General features: G+C 34.5%; 1 protein-coding gene across 2 annotated transcripts; it reads left to right on the top strand.

Annotated features, from left to right (window-relative positions):
* The first annotated feature begins 8,194 nt into the window (after window positions 1-8,194).
* Window positions 8,195-20,051, top strand: LOC129921300 (calcium permeable stress-gated cation channel 1). 2 transcript variants are annotated; one of them, XM_056003065.1, is made up of 2 exons: window positions 8,195-8,307; window positions 16,425-20,051. In XM_056003065.1, exon 2 carries the CDS (start codon window positions 16,491-16,493, stop codon window positions 18,735-18,737), a length of 2,247 nt encoding a protein of 748 aa, XP_055859040.1. In that variant the 5' UTR covers window positions 8,195-8,307; window positions 16,425-16,490; the 3' UTR covers window positions 18,738-20,051. The 2 variants fall into 2 exon arrangements, with proteins under 2 accessions (XP_055859040.1, XP_055859041.1); XM_056003066.1 differs by lacking the exon at window positions 8,195-8,307 and adding an exon at window positions 8,467-9,198.
* The last annotated feature ends 2,206 nt before the right edge of the window (window positions 20,052-22,257 follow it).

Raw genomic sequence — 22,257 nt, 5'->3', positions numbered from 1 at the left:
ATGTATTTTTTAAACTAGTGAATAATATGGCCGTTAGCTAAATTTTGGATTTAGGGTAGGTGCAAACGTAGTATAAAGGTAAGGAATATCTGTTTAAATTTTTTTTTAAGAAAATTAGCTTACGGGGGGCAATACAAAAATATGTAAACTTTCGCTATACGAATTTTTGAACTCTTTCATCATCGTTTTGATTAAAATCAATATTTGCCTTTTATGCCGCTTAAAGGCTTGGCCACACCGGAGGGTATGCGGTAGCGGTACGGGTAGAGGTAACGGTACTTGTATGAACAAAATTCCAAACTGACATATCAACGTTCAGATGTGGAATTTTGTTCATACAAATATCGTTACCGCTACACGTACCGCTACCGCATACCCTCCGGTGTGGCCAAACCTTAAAGGCTTGGCCACACCAGAGGGTACATGCGGTAGCGGTACGGGTAATTGTATGAACAAAATTCCACATCTGAACGTCGATGTGTCAGTTTGGAATTTTTTTCATACAAGTACCGGTGATTCTCTTGTCATTCAAAAAAGGAAGGTTGCACGTCGTCGTGCGAAGTTGGATTTTTGGCGGCTTTTTGAGACACGTGTTTAACACAGCAATTTTATTGTGAAAAACTAAATAAAAATCATTTAAAACCAAACAAAAACCCCTCAAAAAACTTAAATAATCAAATATTTAAAACAAAAGCAATCTAAATTGCCTGCTATCTTAATTGATTTATTTGTTCAAAAAATGCCACACGGCACAAGCCGGAGAGATGAACAAAACCTCTTCTAACATTAGAAAACGAAAACAGCCCAAAATCACCATCAACAAATCCATCGAGATGGAAGTGGCGCAGCAACTCGTTGTACTCAGCCGCCCGCCAAAGCAACCTTCGCAACAAAACGATGGAAATCCTGGTACCTCCAACAATGGCGCCACAACCCGAGCCCTTCAAATCGAAATCGATGACGACCTCCTGTCAAAGGAATGGAAGATGCCGGATAAAAGGCACAAGGCAGCAACACCATCACCCCGCCAAGACATGGACACTGGCGCTCCATCACAAAACCAATTCGCCCCCCTGCTGGACATAACAATCCACACGCTAAAAAAGAACTCGCACAACCACAACATCACGAGACAATTATCACAATCAGCAGTCAGCAACGTGGAGGAAGATGTCCCAGGACAAAATAATAACACCGATGGAAGCACCAAAGACGGTACCAACAATACTCCAATCAACACCTTAGGAAAGGAAAGCATCCCTAGCGATATACCACATACAAGTAAGTACTGTCCGCCAATTATAATGAAAAATGTAGACACTAGAAAATTATTATTTGATTTCCGAGAAAAGTCGGTAAACTTCGCGTATAGGATAGTGAATCGCGGGAACAGCAGTAGGCTGTACGTCGATAACGCAAAAGTCCATAGGGAGCTTATGGATCTAATGAGAAAGACAGAGAGTGCCCAAGCACACTCCTTCACTTTGAAGGAAGACAGAACCACCAACGTGGTCCTAAGGGGCCTCACCTCAGATTATTTGGAATCCGAGATCTTGGACGAGCTCAAAATGAGAGTCCCTTTCGCGGAAAAGGTTTCTATATTTGAAACACTTCGGTCTAGGCAAAAGAAAATAAACTATAATCTCTTTTTGGTCCGGTTAACACCAGGCACCAGCATGGGGGAACTCCTCAAAATCAAATATTTGTTTAATACCAGGGTTCACTGGGAGAAGCCAAAGGGAAACACGGGCGCCCTACAGTGCAGGCGCTGCCAACAGTTCGGCCATCTCGCAAAGAATTGTGCAAACCAATACAGGTGCGTAAAATGCACCAATAACCACCAGCCCGGCGCCTGCACTGTGGAGAACAAGGGGGAGAGCAAGGCCACTTGCGTCAACTGCGGCTCAGACCACCCAGCTAACTTTAGAGGATGCGAGTCCTACAAAAAATATGACTCCAGAAGAAAACGCCTTCTGCAAGAAGCAAGTGCTAAAAAAGCTGACGCAAGAGGCCTCTCCCTCGCGATCTCCAGGGGTGCCCCTGTGGCACCGGGTATTTCTTATGCCAGCCATTTCAAAGCAACCCAAAATAACACCCCCCGAGTGGAACCCATGTTCCCGAACTACTCCAATAAAAAAACAGGACAATCCACTATTGATCAATTCATGTCACTGTCAAATGACCTTTTTGGCATTGGCATGAACACACTTATTTCGAATATTGAAAAGTTCATGTCTAACCTAAACAATTTCAGCTCCCTCGCGGAAAAAAGAATAGCGTACCTCGACCTGGTCAACCAACTCCTTTTCTGCTCCAAATGATGTGGTTAAAAATTCTACAATTCAACATTACGTCCTTAGTTTCACATGCGCGGAGAATAGAACTTCAAAAAATTCTCCAAGCTAGCAATTGTTCTTTTGCGTTTATTCAAGAAACTCATTTCTCGAATAGACACAGAATACAAATACAAAACTATCACACTTTAAGAAATGACAACCACCAGGGGGTAGCCCTGCTCATCAAAAATAACATTGAATACGAGCTGGTGGACTATCACTCAACAAATTTTCCTTCGCTTTTCGTCACCATCAAACTGAAAATTGATAATTCACCCAAAACACTTCTACTAGGGTCGGTATACTTCCCCTCGAACACCCCCCCTGCACAATTTACCTCAGAACTCAACGCTATTGAAGCCCTCTCCAACAGATTTGATGGTTCAATTATAGGTGGTGACCTCAATGCTAGGAGTACCAATTGGGGGGACCACACCCATAACCTAAACGGTAAGACGCTTGAATCATGGTTACAAAACTTCAATCCATCCCTAGCCAACTTCACATCGGATACACCCACCTTTCCCAGAGGACCATCTTTTTTGGACCACTTTCTCATATCCAGTCATCTAATTAACCACTTCAATAAAAACTTCTCATTGAAAACCCTTCCCACCTTTACAGAGCACTGCCCCCTACTTCTGTGCATAAGTATTGGAGAAGCAAACATCTGCCTGCGTGAGGAGCACTCACTCAGATCATTTAAAAATACCAACTGGCAGTCCTTCAGAAACCAATTAGATAGCAACCTCCTTCAACTTTTTCCCCCAGCGACCTCCTGCCTACCCAATACCGACATTGATAAATACATATCACATTTTAATCAAACACTCATTACCACCCTAGAAAGAAACTCCACAAGCTCTTCCATCTCATTCAACAAGTACAAGAACTTACCCCCTGAAATCGAAAACCTCTATAAAGTCAAACACCAGTGGCAAAGGCGTTTAAAAAATATATTCCACAGATCCCTTAACAGAATCAGTCCAGCATATAGAGAGTTATCATCCCAGATCGCCTTATTAAACAACATTATTAAGCAAAAAGTAAACATCTGGTTAAACAAGGAATTAAGTGACAGACTTTCCAAAATTAAGCCTGGCCCATGGGCCTTTAAAGAGGCGTTCGGGATCTTGGGCAAAAAGAAAAAATTTCATTGCAATAAAGTGGTCGTTAATAATGAGACCTTCACCAGCGAAGCAAAAATCGTTGAATCTTTCGAAAAACACTTTACAGACGTGTACAAAGAAAGAGTGCCGCTATTCAACATAAACACCACGCAAAGAGCCCAAGAGTCCGCTAACTCAGTGGCTCTAAACACACCGGAACACATTTTCCTATTCAATTCCGAAAACTCTGCACTGAACCCTATTGCACCCCATATTTTTACTGACCCTGATTCTGTGAAGAACCTGCTTAAGCTTCTAAGACCAAAAAAATCGTCCGGGCCGGACAACATTTCTAATTACTTTCTGAAAAAAATTTCAAATCAAGCGGTTAACTTCCTAACAATTCTATACAATAATTGCATTAACAATGCCTACTTCCCCAGCCTCTGGAAAACAGCTAGGATCCTGCCTATAGTTAAAAAACAAAACAATTTTGACATTAACAATTATAGACCGATTTCCCTACTTTCCAACACCGGGAAAATACTCGAAAGAATAATCCTGAACAAAATGAATTGCCCGCTAGACAACCCCATAGACCCGATACCCGACTTCCAATTCGGGTTCCGCAGAGGACACTCCACCCTCCATGCGCTAACCAAATTTCAAAACGATATCATCTTAAATCTGAGAGAAAAAAGATGCACAGTCGCCTGCTCTCTCGATGTTGAAAAAGCCTTCGATAGCGTATGGAGGGTGGGGCTTATCTCTAAACTCGTATCAATTAATCTTCCTAGTTACATCTACAATATTCTGCACAGCTTTCTATCTAATAGAACTTTCTTCGTACAAATTCAAGGGACAAAGTCGAACCCCCGAAGCTGCGACAGTGGCGTCCCGCAAGGGTCAATATTGGGCCCACACCTATACAACATCTTTGTGCACGACTTCCCCCATACATGGTCAGAAAATAATTTGGTCTCAACCGGTCTCCTTTACGCCGACGACACCATCGCGTACTCCAACCACGAATATCCACTAGTAGCTCTACACCACCTCGAAAAACACATCGGGGTCATAAACGACTATTACAACACCTGGGGTATCAAGCTGAATGTCCCAAAATCAGAACTGATTTGCATCAGAAACGCGAGTGGTAAAGGTCCAATTGGAGTAGTAAGGGAAAGCAAACATCTCACACTAAACGTCAACGGTTGCCCAATCCAAGTTCAAAACAAGTTGAAATATTTAGGAATCAACTTCAACAATCTATTTAAATTTAATTATCATGCTAAACTCACCATTGAAAAGACCAGAAAAGTCTCTAACATGCTGATGCCCTTTTTCAGGCACAGAGCCTTAAACAAAAAATCCAAACTACTGTTTTATAAAACATTAGTTAGACCAGTAATGACATACGGGTTTCCAATATGGTTTACCATCTCTCCCTCGGTAGCCCAAAATATGGAAATCCTTGAAAGAAAACTTCTTAGGCTCTGTGCTGGTAAAAACTTTGAGACCCGGACCAAAAGATTCTCAAATAACTTTATTTACAGCGACACAAATACTGTCCCGCTGATGAGATACGTCTCGCTTCTCATGAAAAAAACAATATCAAACTTTGAACAATCCGAAAACGACTTAATAATACATTCCTTAGCATCCCAGACTGGGTCCTCTTGGGACGGCGTTGGTTATCTGTCACCACTCGGAATACTCTCAGTGGATCTTGACGCTCCAGTGTTAGAACCTTTAGAGTTCTATAACAGGGCCATCCCAAATCAAAATCGCGGATAATTATCCATTCGCCACTTGCGTCCCGCGATTCACTACAGTGTACGTTGGGGGAACCCCTTTTCTACCTATAAAATTATTAAAAATAAGTTACCAAAATTCTCTAAAGATTGGCCGACAGTACTTACTTAAAAATACTAGAATAAGTATCATTTAGTTATCTTCTAATTGAAATAAAATACATTTCAAGTATTTATCAAACAATATATAACAGGTATTATTATAAAATAAATAATTACAAAATCACCAATGTAAAAGACAATTAAATGAACAACAAATCAAAAGTAAAAATATTTTATAAAACAAATAATTGTAATAATCAATGTTATCTGTCATTCATTATCTTCATTAATGAAGTTTCTTTTTTTTTCTTTTGTAACACCCTCTGTGTATCTATGTTTATCTCGTCTCGTACACAACAATCGAAGTATAAATGTGTTCCCCGATAAATGCCTTTTTCCTCCATGTTAATAATATTCACTAAAAAGGGAAAAAAAAAAAAAAAAAACAAATAAATAATGAATCTAAGGGCGTACTCGCTCTTATAAACGAAAATGTTAACCTAACATACAATGTATTCACAAGAATCTGACTGAGCTCTCGCTCTAACAAAAAAAAAAAAGAAAATGTATATTTGTATTCCGTACATACTATGTATATTCGTATCTCACAAACCTAACAAATGTTCAAGGCATTCTATCGTAGGGTTAGTTTGTAAGGTATCTGTAGTTTTTTTATTGTATATATGTATCCTAGTTTATAAGAGGGTGACAAAACGTCACACAGTTAACGTAAACAAAACTCTCTGTCATGAGCAAGAGTAGAAAAAAAGAAAAACATTTTACTGACCGCCATGAGGCAAACATTGTATTCATTTTCATTACAAAGCAACTGAAAGAGCAGGCAATACATTATAGCCGCCAGTTTAACTTAAGTAAAGTAGTAAAGAATTGTTATTTTTAGACTAAGACAGCAACTGTAACCTAAAAGACTCAATAAAGAAATTCAATTCAATTCAATTCATACAAGTACCCGTACCGCTACCGTATGTACCCTTTGATGTGGCCAAGCCTTAAAGGCTTGGCCACACCGGAGGGTACGCGGTAGAGGTACAGGTAACGGTACGGGTATTTGTATGGAAAAAATTCCAAACTGACACATCAACGTTCAGATGTGGAATTTTTTTCATACAAATATCGTTGCCGCTACCCGTACCGCTACCGCGTACCCTCCGGTGTGGCCAAGCCTTAAAGGCTTGGCCACACCAGAGGGTATGCGGTAATGCGGTAACGATATTTGTACTAAAAAAATTCCACACCTGAACGTTGATGTGTCAGTTTGGAATTTTTTTCATACAAGTACCCTCACCGCTACCCGTACCGCTATCGCATACCCTCCAGTGTGGCCAAGCCTTGAGAGTCTAGTATCTATACTATGGTTTTCGCCTGATACTAGCTGGTATTCTCTGACACACAGTCATGTGGTATAAATTTATACTATGGTTTCTATACTAGCAGTGTGTCACAGGCTTTGTATACAACATTTATAGTGCTAACAGCGCCACCAAAATCGTAAGTGAACGAACGAACTTAAAAATATTATTTAAAATAAATTTGTTTATTGTAGGCTTAAAGTCACCTAATTTGTTAAAGAATTAAAAATATTATGTCAAATTTCAAGCAGAAATGTATATCTCATCTCCTTACTCCCATTATTGACATCGATCTAAGCGCCCTCGCGACCACTCAGCTAACGAACAAACTAAAAAATCTTACTTCATGATAGTAGGTACTGTAGATTCTATATACAAAGTTCACGGGTATTAGATAAATTACTTCAATGTAAATTTTTAAATTTTATTAAAGCCAATTAATAAAAAATTATCAGCCATATTTATAAAAGAATCTTAAAGATTGTTTAAAGTTAAACAACATCTAAATAGCTTTTAATTACAAAATGTGTATTTATAAAAAATTTACTAATTTAAGCAACGTTGCTTAGCGATTGCTTAACTTAAACGCCATTCACCGCGTTTATATGAAGTTTTTTACAAAGATCGTGAGTATCAGTATCATGAGGGGTATTCACGATCCGGTGCAACAAAAAAGTGTAAAATTGCTAAATTTTGTTTTTCTACTTCTACAACTACAACAGACAAATTTTGCACCATTGTATTTTTTTTTTGCAATAGGGTATAGCAAAAGTGTAAAAGTGTAAAAAAAATTGTAGTCTCTATATTTGGTTGTTTTATTTTAAGAAAATGTTACACTTTTGCACTTTTACAACGATACAAGACCATTTGCATCGAATCGTGAATACCCCTATGGTATTAATTTATCTAGGGTGTGGCGTTTAGTAGCTATTTTGAATTGAAATTAAATTATTCCATAAAAGGAGTTTGAATTAAAATTAAAATTAAAGAATGTTAAAAAAAAAATTTAAATGCTTAATAAAAATAAAAAAAATCAATGCTCTCTGACTTTGCTCTGTGCATTTTATTAAGGAACCCGACGAAAGCAAAATCATCGTCAACGACCTATATACCATACTTTCAAGTTGTCAAAAAACCACGTGATTTTTTTTTAAATGTAATAGTATTTTGTACTAGATTAGTCAATTCCCCTTCATTTTTGACACAACTATCGTTTAGTTAATCAACAGTGGAAATTCGATTATAAATATAAATTTAAGCAACGTTGGTTAAAGGCGAATTAAATATTTAAGCAGGCTTAACTAAACAACCTTTGAGAACCAATTTAAGCAAATCTAATAAATACGGCTGTATTAATATAAATCCATTTACATTTTGAGCCGGAACTATAAAAAAAGAAAAAAACTCCTAATGAAAGCATACCACAAATTGTTGTTTTCCAAAAAAAGCAAAGTGTGAACATTGCCTTCCTATAATTTTTTAGAAAATATATTTTGGCATCACCTTTTTAAACATCTGTCATCACATCACTTCACAAAAAAAAAAAAAATTCCGCATATGTTTGAACGTCTTTCATCTATCCAAAAAAAAGTTATGACGAATATTAATTAATATAGTGTTGTTATTTGCACAATCGGTAAGTGTTTTAAATCAAAAATACAAATAATATAAATTATATTTTCCATTAAAAACTACACTTTAACTTAGTATAATCATCAAGTTATAAAAATGAAACCAATTATCAATTGATTTTGGATGATTTTTGTTTGTGGATTTTTGTATGTTTTGTATTTCAATTCTACTTCATTCAACATAAAGAAAGAAAAATAACTTTTCGCTAATTATCATAATCTGGTTAACTTTTTTGTAAACATCATCAAAACTTTAAAAACCCAGTCGAGGCCGAGAAAGTCGATAAAAGATTAAAAAAAAAATAAAGACAACAAGAGATGAATCATAGCTCGAGTACCTAATATTATGCCATAAGAAATACTACCACTTGATTGCAATCGGCAGGCTTTTGTCTATAAAAACAACCTCTTTTTTGTTTTTGAGATTGTTCATTATTCGCAGGTGTTTGTTATTGTTATAAGAAAAAGTAAAACATTTTTTCAAAAGTACCTACTTGCAATTGAATTTCCCCCTTTTCCATTAAAATCCAAACCATTCCATAATCACATACAAAGTGGATTGGAGCATAGAGTTTCTTTGCTTTTATCTGACGACGCGACTGCGACGTATTGACCTATTAAACTCTTGACTGTTGAAGAAGATAAAAGAATTAATGAACTACCAACAGCAAGCGACTACTCGTATATTTCTCTGTGCTTGATGAAAACTTTTCATTTGCTTTGTTTTTGTATAAAAAGAAAAATGCGAATGCGCTCTTATACGGAAGAACTGTGTCAATATCACAATCGAATTTGTTTTTAATAAATATTTAAAAAAAATCTCTAGATTGTGCCATGAGAATGTATAAAGTGAACTAACTTTAATAAGATTAAAGACCATGCGGAAATAAAAGTAGGTAGGTATATTCTTTTATTTTCAATTAAGGGCGTTGAATTTTAACCTTTTCTTTTTGTTTGTTTGTAAGTTTAACGGTTTAGTGAGCATTTTGTTGTAATTAATTAATAGACGTTGTCTACCTACCTAGATTCGGGGTCGGGTAATCAAGCAAATCTTATATTTTTTTTTTTTTTCTAACTTGCTTATTCTCATAATCAAACTTGACACCTTTATGGGATTTCGTTCTATGTAACCACCAAAGTCTGGTTGTGGTTTTTATTATATGCAAAATGCAGTTATGAAAGGTTAATGGCATTTTAATTGTTGTTGTTTTTTTATTTGCCTTTATTGTCGCTTTTGAAAAGTTAAAAACCTTTAGGTAGAAAATGGTAGACTATGAAATACAGCCGTCTCGACGCCATAGCTAAGGTAAGTTAGTAGGTTTAGGTAGTGTATTATAAAGGTGAGTCATGATAGTAGTTATTCTATTGGGTTTGGAACATTAGATTTTATCCTTGATTGATAATAAGCTAAGAAAAAGTTCATTTTTATGAAATAATTGGAGGGCTTGCAACAAAACTAACCATCCTGTAGACCGAAAAATGCATTTTTTGATTTTAATTAATAAATACTAAACTATGGGCCGGAATATTTTTATATTTTAACTAAATTAAAATAAAAAGGTTTTAAAAATAACTTTTTAAAATTTTAATTGAAAATATTAAAAAATGGCGCAATTATGTTGATTGCCGCGGACGGCCTACACATTAGAGGGGGCTGAAAAACTTTTTTCAAATTTCAAATCTTAATAGCGCGAAAAACTTGCGAATGGTGAAAACTAAGATGGGTTTAAAAAATAATCAAAATCGGTTCATATATTCCTCAACAACTCGAAGTTTGAAAAAATGTGTGCTTTTACAAACCATATTATTTTTCTTATATAAAAGCTTTAGAAAACCCTTCTATCAGCTAAATATTAAATAGAAAAAATTGATTGCGCTTCGAAATTTGTCAAAAAATTGCTAAAATCCTATTTTTATGATATTTTTTTTTCTATAAACTAATTGGTAAATTAGTATTTTTACCAAATAAGAATTAAAAATGAAGTTGACACAATCAGTGAGTCATGAACTCTCTGAAGATTTAAAAATCTTTCGATCAAGAACACTTTGACTAAAAACTGCAAAATATGGGTGTTAACGACAGATTTGTTTTATGGGTATCTTCATATCTCAAAGATAGGTTATATAGTGTTGTTTTTAAAAGTGAACGTTCTAAATGTTTTACTGTTAACTCTGGTGTACCTCAGGGTAGCCATCTTGGCCCGTTATTATTTGTACTATTTATTAATAATCTTCCGTCTGTCCTTGTAAATTCTTTGTCTCTTATATATGCTGATGATGTAAAAATTTTTCGTACAATCAACTCTGCAAATGACTGTGATCTTTTACAAAGAGATCTTCAACGTTTCTGGGAATGGTGCAATATTAATGGTTTAGTTTTAAATATTGACAAGTGTAAAACAATGTGTTTTACACGCAAAAAAAATGTGATTGTCTATAATTATGCGATTAATCTATCACCACTAACTAATTTGTCTAGTTTCACTGACCTTGGGATAGTATTGGACTCAAAATTAACTTTTACTGACCATTTTGACTACATTATTAAAAAAAGCTAACATGACTCTTGGTTTTATTAAAAGATTTGCTCGGGAATTTCGTGATCCTTACGTTTTAAAAACTCTTTATGTCTCATTCGTAAGATCCATTTTAGAATATGGTTGCGTTATATGGGCGCCATATTATGCGGTTCATATAAATAGATTGGAGTCCGTTCAAAGAAGATTTATGAGATTTTGCTTAAGATTTCTACCATGGTCAAATCGAATTAACTTGCCACCTTACGCTCAACGTATTAAACTTATAAATCTTCCATTTCTAACTAGTCACAGAGCGTATCTACAATTTTGTTTTATTGTCGGGATAATCAATGGATCGATTTCAGCTCCATCGATCCTCTGTCGATTAAATTTCATTGCTAGTCAGTATAGTTTGAGAAGGCAGTTGCCAATTTCTAACATTTACAGTAGATCAAACTACGGTGCTAATAGCCCTTTAAATCTTTTAATTAATATTTACAATAAAAATTCAAATATAAATAACTCCAGCATTGACAATATAAAATCACTTAACTTTAAAAAGATTTTCTTTATTCAAAATAACCCATAATGTACATTAGATGTAAGTTTTTCTTTTAGTTTTGTAATAATATAATACCTATATATGTAATTTTAATTTTAAGAAAATGTACCTATGTATAACGTTAGTATTTAACGAATAAACTTTCTGTAATATAGTTAAATATACCAGAATTAAAGTTAAATCTACCAGAAATCTACCAGACTATTTACCATTTTCTTCGCCGCACAGTGGTCGTACCTTTGGTGCTTTTTTGCGTCAAAAATCATTTGCACGGTCATTTCTTGACGAAAAGTCATGAAATTTAGGACACTGAAGCATATTAGTATAATGGGGTTTTCGTTTGGTACAAAAATCAATTTATTTTTTGATCTGGATTTTTCGGCAGATTTACTATGTATCATTATTGGCATTTATCTGTTTTGAATTAAAATGGAAGTAATTTTAAGTGAATTAATTTATTCGTCTAGCTCAATCAACGGCCGAATCAATATTTGACAACTGCGATCGCTGCGTGGTTAACAGACATACATAAATACACAAGAACCATTAAAAATCAAACTGAAAACGTACAAAATCAATTTATCAAAATATAAATTTACAACACGAAAACCCCATAAGAAATACGAAAAAGTGTCAAAGTATTTTGCTATTTTTGAATGGATATCTTCCCTATTTATTTTCATAAAATTTTGGCGTTATACACTGCCGGTCACTTGAATACGTCCACATTTTAGTTCATCTTATTTTTAGCCTGGCTTGGTATTTATTGCAATGGTACATCTTTTTTACATACGTATCGAGAGAACATCTTTATGCGCTTAGTTTAGGAGAAAAAAAATTGTCTTGGGACCTACCGTTCTTCTCACACGGTAGCTAGACAAAACTATTCATAAAAACAAGTATATTTTTTGACTCATCTGAATAGACTCAAAAGCAAAAATGTTAATAAATGATGAGTTGCATGGGTCAGTTGGACTCAAAATTGTGTCTGTCAATAAATCTGATTGTCTATAACCTATAAGGACGAAAACGGCTCGAAAAAAAACATTAGGCGCGGGAAAAATGGCGAAAATAAAAGAAGTCTTTGAATTAGGCCGAAATCAACGATGCATTGGGACAAAAATTAACACAAGTTAAAATTTAGTATGCAGTTATGCGCGCAATATCCAAGGGTATAGAAACAACATTTACAATCGAAGTTGCTTAGCCACAACATTGGCCGATAGATGTGCAATGATCTGAACAGCATGACTTCGCGCTAAAAATTAAGCTGAAAACCAGTATGAAATGCAGTTTAACGACGGCAAAACGGGTTGTCAGAAGTGGTAAACATTTGAGAAGAACAAATCTTCGCAAAAACTACCACTTTACAAACCACGAAAATTAACTCGCCTCCAATAGTAAAAAAAAAAACATGTCGTGAAAGTCGAATTTCCAACCGGTGATTTTACAAAGGAAAAAAATGAATTAAGTTAACCCTGAGGTCTAAATTCCTATTAGTATGACCTTCGTAGAGAGAAGGATTATTTTAAGTTGTCTGCATAACTGTGAAGGGAGTGTCATTAAGTGCAAGCTATTTTTTTCTACAAAACTTTCGATCTGCAATTTCTAACACAGTTTTTTTACTATTGGAGGCGAGTTTCTTTTCGTGGTTTGTAAAGTGGTAGATTTTGCGAAGATTTGTTCTTCTCAAATGTTTACCACTTCTGACAACCCGTTTTGCCGTCGTTAAACTGCATTTCATACCGGTTTTCAGCTTAATTTTTAGCGCGAAGTCATGCTGTTCAGATCATTGCACATCTATCGGCCAATGTTGTGGCTAAGCAACTTCGATTGTAAATGTTGTTTCTATACCCTTGGATATTGCGCGCATAACTGCATACTAAATTTTAACTTGTGTTAATTTTTGTCCCAATGCATCGTTGATTTCGGCCTAATTCAAAGACTTCTTTTATTTTCGCCATTTTTCCCGCGCCTAATGTTTTTTTTCGAGCCGTTTTCGTCCTTATAGGTTATAGACAATCAGATTTATTGACAGACACAATTTTGAGTCCAACTGACCCATGCAACTCATCATTTATTAACATTTTTGCTTTTGAGTCTATTCAGATGAGTCAAAAAATATACTTGTTTTTATGAATAGTTTTGTCTAGCTACCGTGTGAGAAGAACGGTAGGTCCCAAGACAATTTTTTTTCTCCTAAACTAAGCGCATAAAGATGTTCTCTCGATACGTATGTAAAAAAGATGTACCATTGCAATAAATACCAAGCCAGGCTAAAAATAAGATGAACTAAAATGTGGACGTATTCAGATGACCGGCAGTGTATAATTGCCAACTACGTTTTAAAATAGATATTAAAAATGATGAAAAATGAAAAGATGAAAAATTGCTCTTTTAAAGCTCTTAAAGTCGCCTGTTATAAAATGAAATTTTTAAATTTGTATGGGATCTAAAAGTATTCAAGGAAATTGTGAACAAATTATCTGTACCAAATTTCTTATACACTCGTTAACTCGCACATATTTTCGCACAAATCAATGATCAATCCACAGAACTCTATGTTTTTAAACTTGAATTAAATTAAAATGTATAACGTATACCCCAAGAAAATTATATGTTAAAAGTTCGTGTTTGAAATTTAATTTTGGGTTCTCTTGTCTGGTTCTGGACCAATGAACACAATGTTTGACCCGCAGAACAGAGTATGGACGGCCTCGCTTTAATATAAATTATATCACAGATTAGCTCCTATTTAACAAATCCATGCGGCGCCCTTGCGAATCTATTTGAATCTAGCTAACGATTTTGCATTAACATTTGAAGCTGGTTTTATTATTTAAAAATAAATAATGACTCAAAAATTTCTAGTTGACAAATGAAACACTATACTTTGATGTGATATACATACATATATCATATACACATGTATGAACGTCCTATTGTTTTATTTTGTTTTGTTCTTTTTTTTTTATTGCGACAAATGTATACCTACTTTATAATACTACCTACTAAAAAATATTCTAAACGAATTCGGTGAAACGGAAGTAAAAACTTGTTTACATATTCTGGATCATATTTTAATAGTGACGTAGTGATTAGAATTTAGAATTGATAGAGATAGAAATGCCTATACAATCACTGATCACCCAATATATTCTTTTATTACATCGACAACATAGCTGGGCTCTAGTTAAAAGTTTTCTTTTGTAATACATAGAATGTACACCGAGAATCATGTTTGAAGTGATTGTTAGAAGATAGGAAAAGATGAAAGCTAGAATTTTGTTAATCATTTTAGTTATTTAATAAAAACACTAAAAATATTGTTAAGTCATATCTTATCAGTAAATATAAATGTTTGTATTATAAACAAATGTGTCCGTTGATTGAAATTTTGGACATAATGATTCGTTAAATTGGATTGCATTTAGTTAAAGATAGTTGTTTGTATTGGTAGTGGTGATTCACATAATGTTTGTTTATTATCATTTTTTACTGAAATTAAAAAAAAAAAAAAAAGAACTATCCTTTCTCATATTGCGTGTTTATCGTAGAATAATTCACAAAAAAAAGTAAATAATGAATTTTGATTTGAAATAAAAAATATTTGGACGATATATTCATAAGAATTTCCAAATTTGGTCAAATTTCTGTTTAATGGGCTACCAAGACAATATGTATGTCGCCTAAGAACTATTCATTAGCTAGTTAGCTACATACAAATTTAATAAAAACGGTAATTATTTGAATATTTTCATTAACTAATAATACCTACCTTACATGCTTATCTCATGTCGATGAGCCAAAGTTGAATAGTTATTGTAGTTGTTGTAATCAAGGGATATTTAATTGAGGCAAAGATTTACTCAGTTTACTTGTAGGTTTTATTTTGTGGAGTAATGTAACAAATACATTTTTTTTTTTATTCAAAATCATCGGTTTGTAGTTGAAAATCACGTATTGCTCATATTGCGGAGGGTGACGTAAGTAAACTATTGTGGTTTCCACGTTTGACTTAAATCTTTTAATAAAATGTAATATAGGGCAAGTTTTGGATTCGTAAAATAAATCGAACTCGGATAACAATCAGACATGATATTATGATGATAGAGATTACAAAATGTGGGTCCCGAAATTCTTTCTGTATGTCAATTTTTATTAAGTCCATTCATTTCTTCAAAACAGGCAGTGGTTTTAGTGGCTAAGAAATACTTTTATTTCTGCTCATATTAACACGGGTCTTACGATCCCCAGAGAGTCATAACTCAAAAGTAATACCCAAGTGAAAAAAGATATGAAATTTGGTTTTTGAAACAATAATTGCATATTGCCTCATGCGCGGTTGCAAAGCCGTGATATATGCTCATTAGCCATTAAACACTTACCCAACACCGCACCGTTGAATGAAAATCAGGGGCGAATCACGGCACAAGATTACGGTCACACGTTAACGTTTTGGCTATTTCTGTCTCTATTATTTAATTAGTAGAAAAAGATAGGGACACATAGCGACCATATGTTAACGAAAGTATGCCGTAATGCGACCCCAGAGCAACTGTTTTCAATCAACCAGATTCAATTTTCGTTTCCGTTTTTAAATTCGAACGAATATTAGAACAGCCGTGTAAGTTATAAACAAGTTTTACAAGTCTAGGTTTTCAGACCTGGATGTCTACTTGTCAAAATTATAATCATTTTATGTTCCCCATAGTCTAGTAAAAAATAAGGGCCTTTTTACCAACATGTTCATTATTAAAATTCGTTACAACTGTAATTGCTTTTAGTCTAACGGGTTAGCTACCAAACCCACTGTTTAATCAGCCTTGTGTACGCACATTAGCAGCCCAACCCGGAATCACTGTGGCCTTGAAAAAAGTCTATATAGTGTGCTCACCGCATAACCCCAAAAGTATTGAATTAAGAATTACAACACAAAACTAAATAATATTTACAATAATATAAAAAAACATACAAATTACATTTGATTGCAGCAAAATAATTATACTAATTTTAATTTGTTGTATTCATTTATTTTCAGACTGTGAACACAAAAGTAACTAATCCAGTATTCAAATAGATCTAATATTATATCAGCAAAACTAAAATGTACGAAAACGAAGGCATTGACGATGAGGACTTTGATTGTTCGAATTTAACAAACCGGACAAGTGTTATCTTCACCAGCGCATACAATGGAATCCCTCAAACACTTATACTTAACGTCGTTGCATGGCTTCTCTTAATTATACTCTTTACAACTTTAAGACACCAAGCGGGAGATTTTGGTCGTTTGGCATTGGTCAATAATCGAGGAAATAAAAAACGATGGACCGAAGTATTCTATTCACAACGTAGTGAATCAGTGCAAACACCATCAAGCGATTACCAAGGATCTCTGACAGTTAACAATCATCCCATTGATCATGGTCTATTCGCCTGGGTGAAAATAACCTGGCAGCTTAAAAAGGAGCAGATTTTGTTGCACACCGGACCTGATGCCGTACACTATCTATCATTCCAGCAACATTTGATGGTTGTCATGGCTATTGTTACAGCAATCTCTCTCATCGTCATATTTCCAATTAATTTTTTGAATGGCACCGATCGAAATGGAACCTATGCAGTGAATGCCTTTGGTCACACTACCATGTCCAATTTGCCACCCGATTCGGAATGGCTTTGGGTGCATGTAATTATTGCTATTCTTTATGTACCATTGGTGGTATTGATTATGCGCAGATCTTCGGGAAGAAATGCCTTCAAGAAGGCACCAACACGCACTATTATGATTACAAACATATCATCGAACGATCGCAACAAGACAGTCATAAGGAATTACATCCAAGAATTATTCCCCGATGTGACCATCGAAGACGTTCAAATTGCTTATAATATTTCAAAATTGTATGAGAAGAACACTGAATATGAAAAAGTTCTAGATGCTCGTATCTATTGTGAGAATCATCGTGATCGTGATTTGATTAAAGTCAGACCAGAATTTTGTTCGTGCAAATCCGAAAACGCCTATGATTATTATCAGCAGGAGGAGAGAAAACTGTCTGGCGATGTTGCCCGTCTACGAGCTGCTGCATTGAATGAACCTCTAGGTATTGCTTTCCTTACTGTCTCAACTGTCCTTGAAGCACAAAACATTGTGAGTCATTTTACTCCTGGCACATATCGCCAATGGGATCTAACATTCGCTCCATCACCGGTTGATCTGTATTGGGAGAATCTTAATGTCAGTTCTAGTCGATGGTATATCAAGTGGGCAATGGTCAATATCATTCTCTTTACTGTACTCTTCTTTCTAACAACTCCAGCCATTATCGTGAACATGCTTGACAGTGTAGCACTTGTAAATGGAAGTAAAATAACTTCACTGAGTCCACTTATTTCTGATTTCTTGCCAACATTGATGCTTTGGACACTGTCAGCCCTAATGCCGGTCATTGTGGCTTTCTCAGATAAATGGCTCTCTCATTACACACGATCGTTGCAAAATTACTCAATTATGACAAAATGCTTTGGATATTTACTCTTTATGATTTTGATTCTACCCTCTTTGGGTCTGACTAGTGCCCAGGCCTTGCTTAAATGGACCGTTAGCAATGAAACAAGTCGCTGGCAGTGTATATTCCTTCCCGACCGAGGTTCGTTCTATGTTAATTATATTATTACTGCTGGATTTATTGGTACCGCATTGGAACTTTTACGTTTCCCTGAGTTGATCGAATACATTTGGATGTTGTGTACGGCAAAGTCAAAGGCCGAAACTCCACACATTCGCAAATCAATTCTGATTGAATTTCCATTTGGAACACACTACGCCTGGACGGTGGTTGTCTTTACCATTAGCATTGTCTACAGTATCTTTTGTCCACTCATCATGCCATTTGCAATGGTCTATATATGTTTCAAGCATTTCGGCGATCGATATAATTTGTTCTTTGCATACGGACCGAGCAATATGATAAGTCGAAATGGCGGCAAAATACATTCTACAGCCGTTACTATGACAAAGTTTTCGGTCATTATTCTGTTAGTGATAATGGCTATGCTGTCTGTTATTCGTGGTCAGGGAATGGCTCGTGGAATAGTTTTATTATTTGCACTTTGCATTACGATAGTTTTGTTTACGTTTATGTCACCTATTAAACGATGTACTGCCGTGAAACGGCCGAGTATTGTTGAAATTTCTGGACCAGCTCCTTTATACATTGCCGATGTATTGAAACCTCAATCAGTTGCCCCACATACAGCGGCAGCATTCGCTGGCGCTATGCCAGACTATGGATCGGATAGTGTATCTGATTTTGATATCAGTTCACAAGGTAGTGTAGAGGCTTAAGAATGTTATTCTCTTTAATTTGCAGTTTGACTTAAAAAGTCACATTAACACCGTAATAAACTTGTATCTCGTGCTATTATTGGTTAAGATTAATATTTCTTTTTTTTAAAAGTACATCATTTAACAATGTGTGGCAACTCTTATTGATTATATAAATTAAAAAAAGTACAAAATCAAAAAAAAAAAAATATTAAATTAAATTGAATTGAATCGCCTTTTAAAAATGTGATAACGAAATTTATTCAAAGTTTGTTAATATGTATATGTATTTATCTTCTTTGATTGATTAATAAATATTTTTCCTATACAAAATAAACATAAAATAAATCACATTTGATTGTAAATATTTTAATTTGTTTTATTTTTTTTTTTTTATTAATAACTAAGTTTTAAATGTTTAAAAGTTTGTTTATTTACTGCGATGATTGCAGTTTTTCAAACGTCTTTACATATATAAGAACGTTTTAAACACACAAATATTTATTTTTTATCAATTTTACTATTTTGTTTTTAATTGTTTATATTTACTAAAATATAATATTTATATATAAGTAAAAATATATATTATAACATTTTTAATCACTCCATAAAGTGTTGTTTTTTATTCATAAAGCTGTCTATTTTTGTTTTGTTTTTTCAACTCTGTCTAGAATTTCTTTTTTGGGCTGGTCGCAGATTTCTAGTGTGAGAGATAACCCATTTAATAATACAATGGAACCGATACATGTTGCTATGTATTAAATAACGGCGTAGTTCAGGATAAGCGCAAACTCCTGTTGGCAAAATAACCAACTCCTGGGCGACCAACTTAATCCTACATTTTTCAACCGATCGGGCTGAAATTTTGTGTGTAGCTTAACAACACTTTTCGCTTGATATACTTAATCAAACTAAATAAACTCCAAAGAAAATAATGTTTCTCCTTCGTTTTTTTCGCGGATAAAAATGAAACTGTTTTTCTTGCCATATGTTGATGGTGATGACCTTTTTGTTGATAATTATATGTTTTTAAAAACATATAGTTTTTCTTGCCTACAAAGTGTTATTACCCTTTGCAGAAAATCTTCCCATTTAAATAGCCCTGGTGAGATAATTTTCTATTAGAATATTTTCGAAAAAAAACCTCTCGGTTTTGAATTGTTCCATGTCTTAGACCAACTGAATGCAGATATCGTTGCATTTGTTTTCTCCATGAGTTTTTGGGCCTGCCTCTTTGCGATTGTGTTGGAACGTCGTATGGTATCGCCGTTTGAACTGATTTAAAATATCTGTTAAAATGAGACCAATAGTTGTTAACGCGCTTGAAAGATCATTCGTAAAACGGAAATATGGGGTAGAGTTTTTTTTTCGAAAATTCTCTAATTTTGAATTATTCCGTCCCGTGGGTCTCATAAATGGCTCAACCAATTTTTTAATTATAACAAATTTAAATATATGCCTGTTAGAGCTAGGGCCTTTTAAACGCGAATTGTATAGCTCTGGTTAAAAGGAATAGAAGGATAGTAACACATTTTTGTTTGTTCAGTTAAATGAGAATAAGATGATTATTATCTCATAATCCCATGGGTGGCATCCAATTGAACCTGGGACACAAGGAGTCCAACTATATAGTATGTAATTCGATTCTACAAAAAATACAAAAACGGGTCCCTGAAATTCTGAAAAAAATAAAAATTATATAGCTGCAGTTATATCAAATCCTTTTTTGATATTTATTTGGAAGTATGAAGTACAATCTACACGTCGATTTTGTGCCCGGGGGTGGGGAGATAAACATCTTTGATCCTAGTTTGTAGATCTCATATACATCTCCATTTCTATTACTTGTAGCTGTACATTCCTTGGGAGCCAAGCTTGTCACCCCCAGGGGTGTGTTTCCATTTTTCTTGTAGTCGTTGTATGTCGATATCCCAGGAGTATAGACAAAATAGGAGTAATTTCACGGTGCAGAGTCTGCACTGCAGACGACATAGGTACTGGGGTGACTACCTGTTCCATAAAACTACTCCTAATATTTTGTCTATCCATTTTGGGTTTATTATTCAGTGTTCCTTCACATTGTAGTTCTTGTTTGTCCATGTGTGGTATTCAATTTCCCACATACCCGGCATTTCAAAGAAATACCGAGCATTCTTATATCCGCCACCTGAGGACCCGTCCTCTAGGGAAAAACTACGAAACTCCCGAGGATTACCTAAACAAAAAGAGATGGAGTGGATCATATTACGTCAATTGCTCCATAGTGTTTTTTTTGATGAGGATCACCTTTGACAGGAATTTGTTTTTATCTGGATAAGCAAGCATTTTCTTCAGTCACCGCTTTAAGCCTGAACTACATCAAAACACAAAGTCAAAAAAGTACAAATAAGTAAACACGATGTTTTTTCTTATTCCCCCTAGTAGCTTGTTTGTATATCTCTCTTTCATTTTAAAAAAGTATTCGATTCAAAAAGCTTGAACAAGACCAAGCTTTCAATTTTCAAAAAGTTTTAAAAACATACACTCAAACAATATTTTATATCCTTTCCGTAAGGTAGCTCTTCGATCACATAGTTCCTGTCATTTTGCAAAAAAAAAGCTCTTTTGACAAACAATTCAAATTTCAAATACAGTCGATTCCCTATAAGTCGTACTTCCTTTAGGTCAAATTTTCCTCTAACTCAATTTTCTTACTGTTTTTAATGAAACCGCCTGCAGCAAAAAGATTAAATAGATTCCTCTTAGTCGAATTTCCCTCTAACTCGAACCAATTTTCGTGACCTGTGACAATTCGAGTTAGATGGAGTTGACTGTAATTTGTTTACTTTTTAAATTTGTTTTTATTTGAAATTTTAAAACTTCAAAAACAAAAGAGCTTTCTTATGTCGTTTTCGATTGGTTTCACTCAAGGATTCACTCATTCTAAAATCGAATGGAACAGGTCAAATCGCTTCCACTCAATTCTGTTTTTTTTCTGTGTTTGTGTGTTTTTCTTTTAAATTTCAAATGTCAAATATTTATATTAATTTATTTTTTTTTTTTCAAATTAAATGTTTTAAATTTTTTTTAAATTGGTAATGTTCAAGAAATTAATAGGGAAGCTGGTTTCCAAAATATTTTAAGTAAGTTTGAAAATGAATTAAAACTATTTTTCGGAAAAAAATTAATTTATTTAAAAAAATAAAAAAAAAATTGATTGAGTGATTAATTTGACTTTTAAATATTCGTGTATTAGTGCTTCTCGAGTGAATTCCGATTTTAAATCGAGAAGAGAATTTCTCTTCTGAGAAGCGTTCTGCCTGTCATATTCGTGCGAATAAAACGCTTTCAGAAGGCTTCTGAATGATTCCGGACGATTTCGGAGAGCCAATCGAAAACGACATTAGTTAATTTTTTTCCAATAGATGTCAGGTTAATATACATGTGATTTTTATATTTTGAGCTTTTTTTACTTTTTCGTACTTTTTTGACTTGGTGTTTTGATGTAGTTCAGGCTTTAGAGCATTCGCACACTACAAACTTTCTATCGGCCGACAGTTTA

Source organism: Episyrphus balteatus, chromosome 1, assembly GCF_945859705.1.
Source record: "Episyrphus balteatus chromosome 1, idEpiBalt1.1, whole genome shotgun sequence".
Classification (NCBI taxonomy): Eukaryota; Metazoa; Arthropoda; class Insecta; order Diptera; family Syrphidae; genus Episyrphus; species Episyrphus balteatus.
The sequence above is the reverse complement of the archived record's forward strand: the minus strand, read 5'-3'. Positions and strand labels throughout refer to the sequence as shown.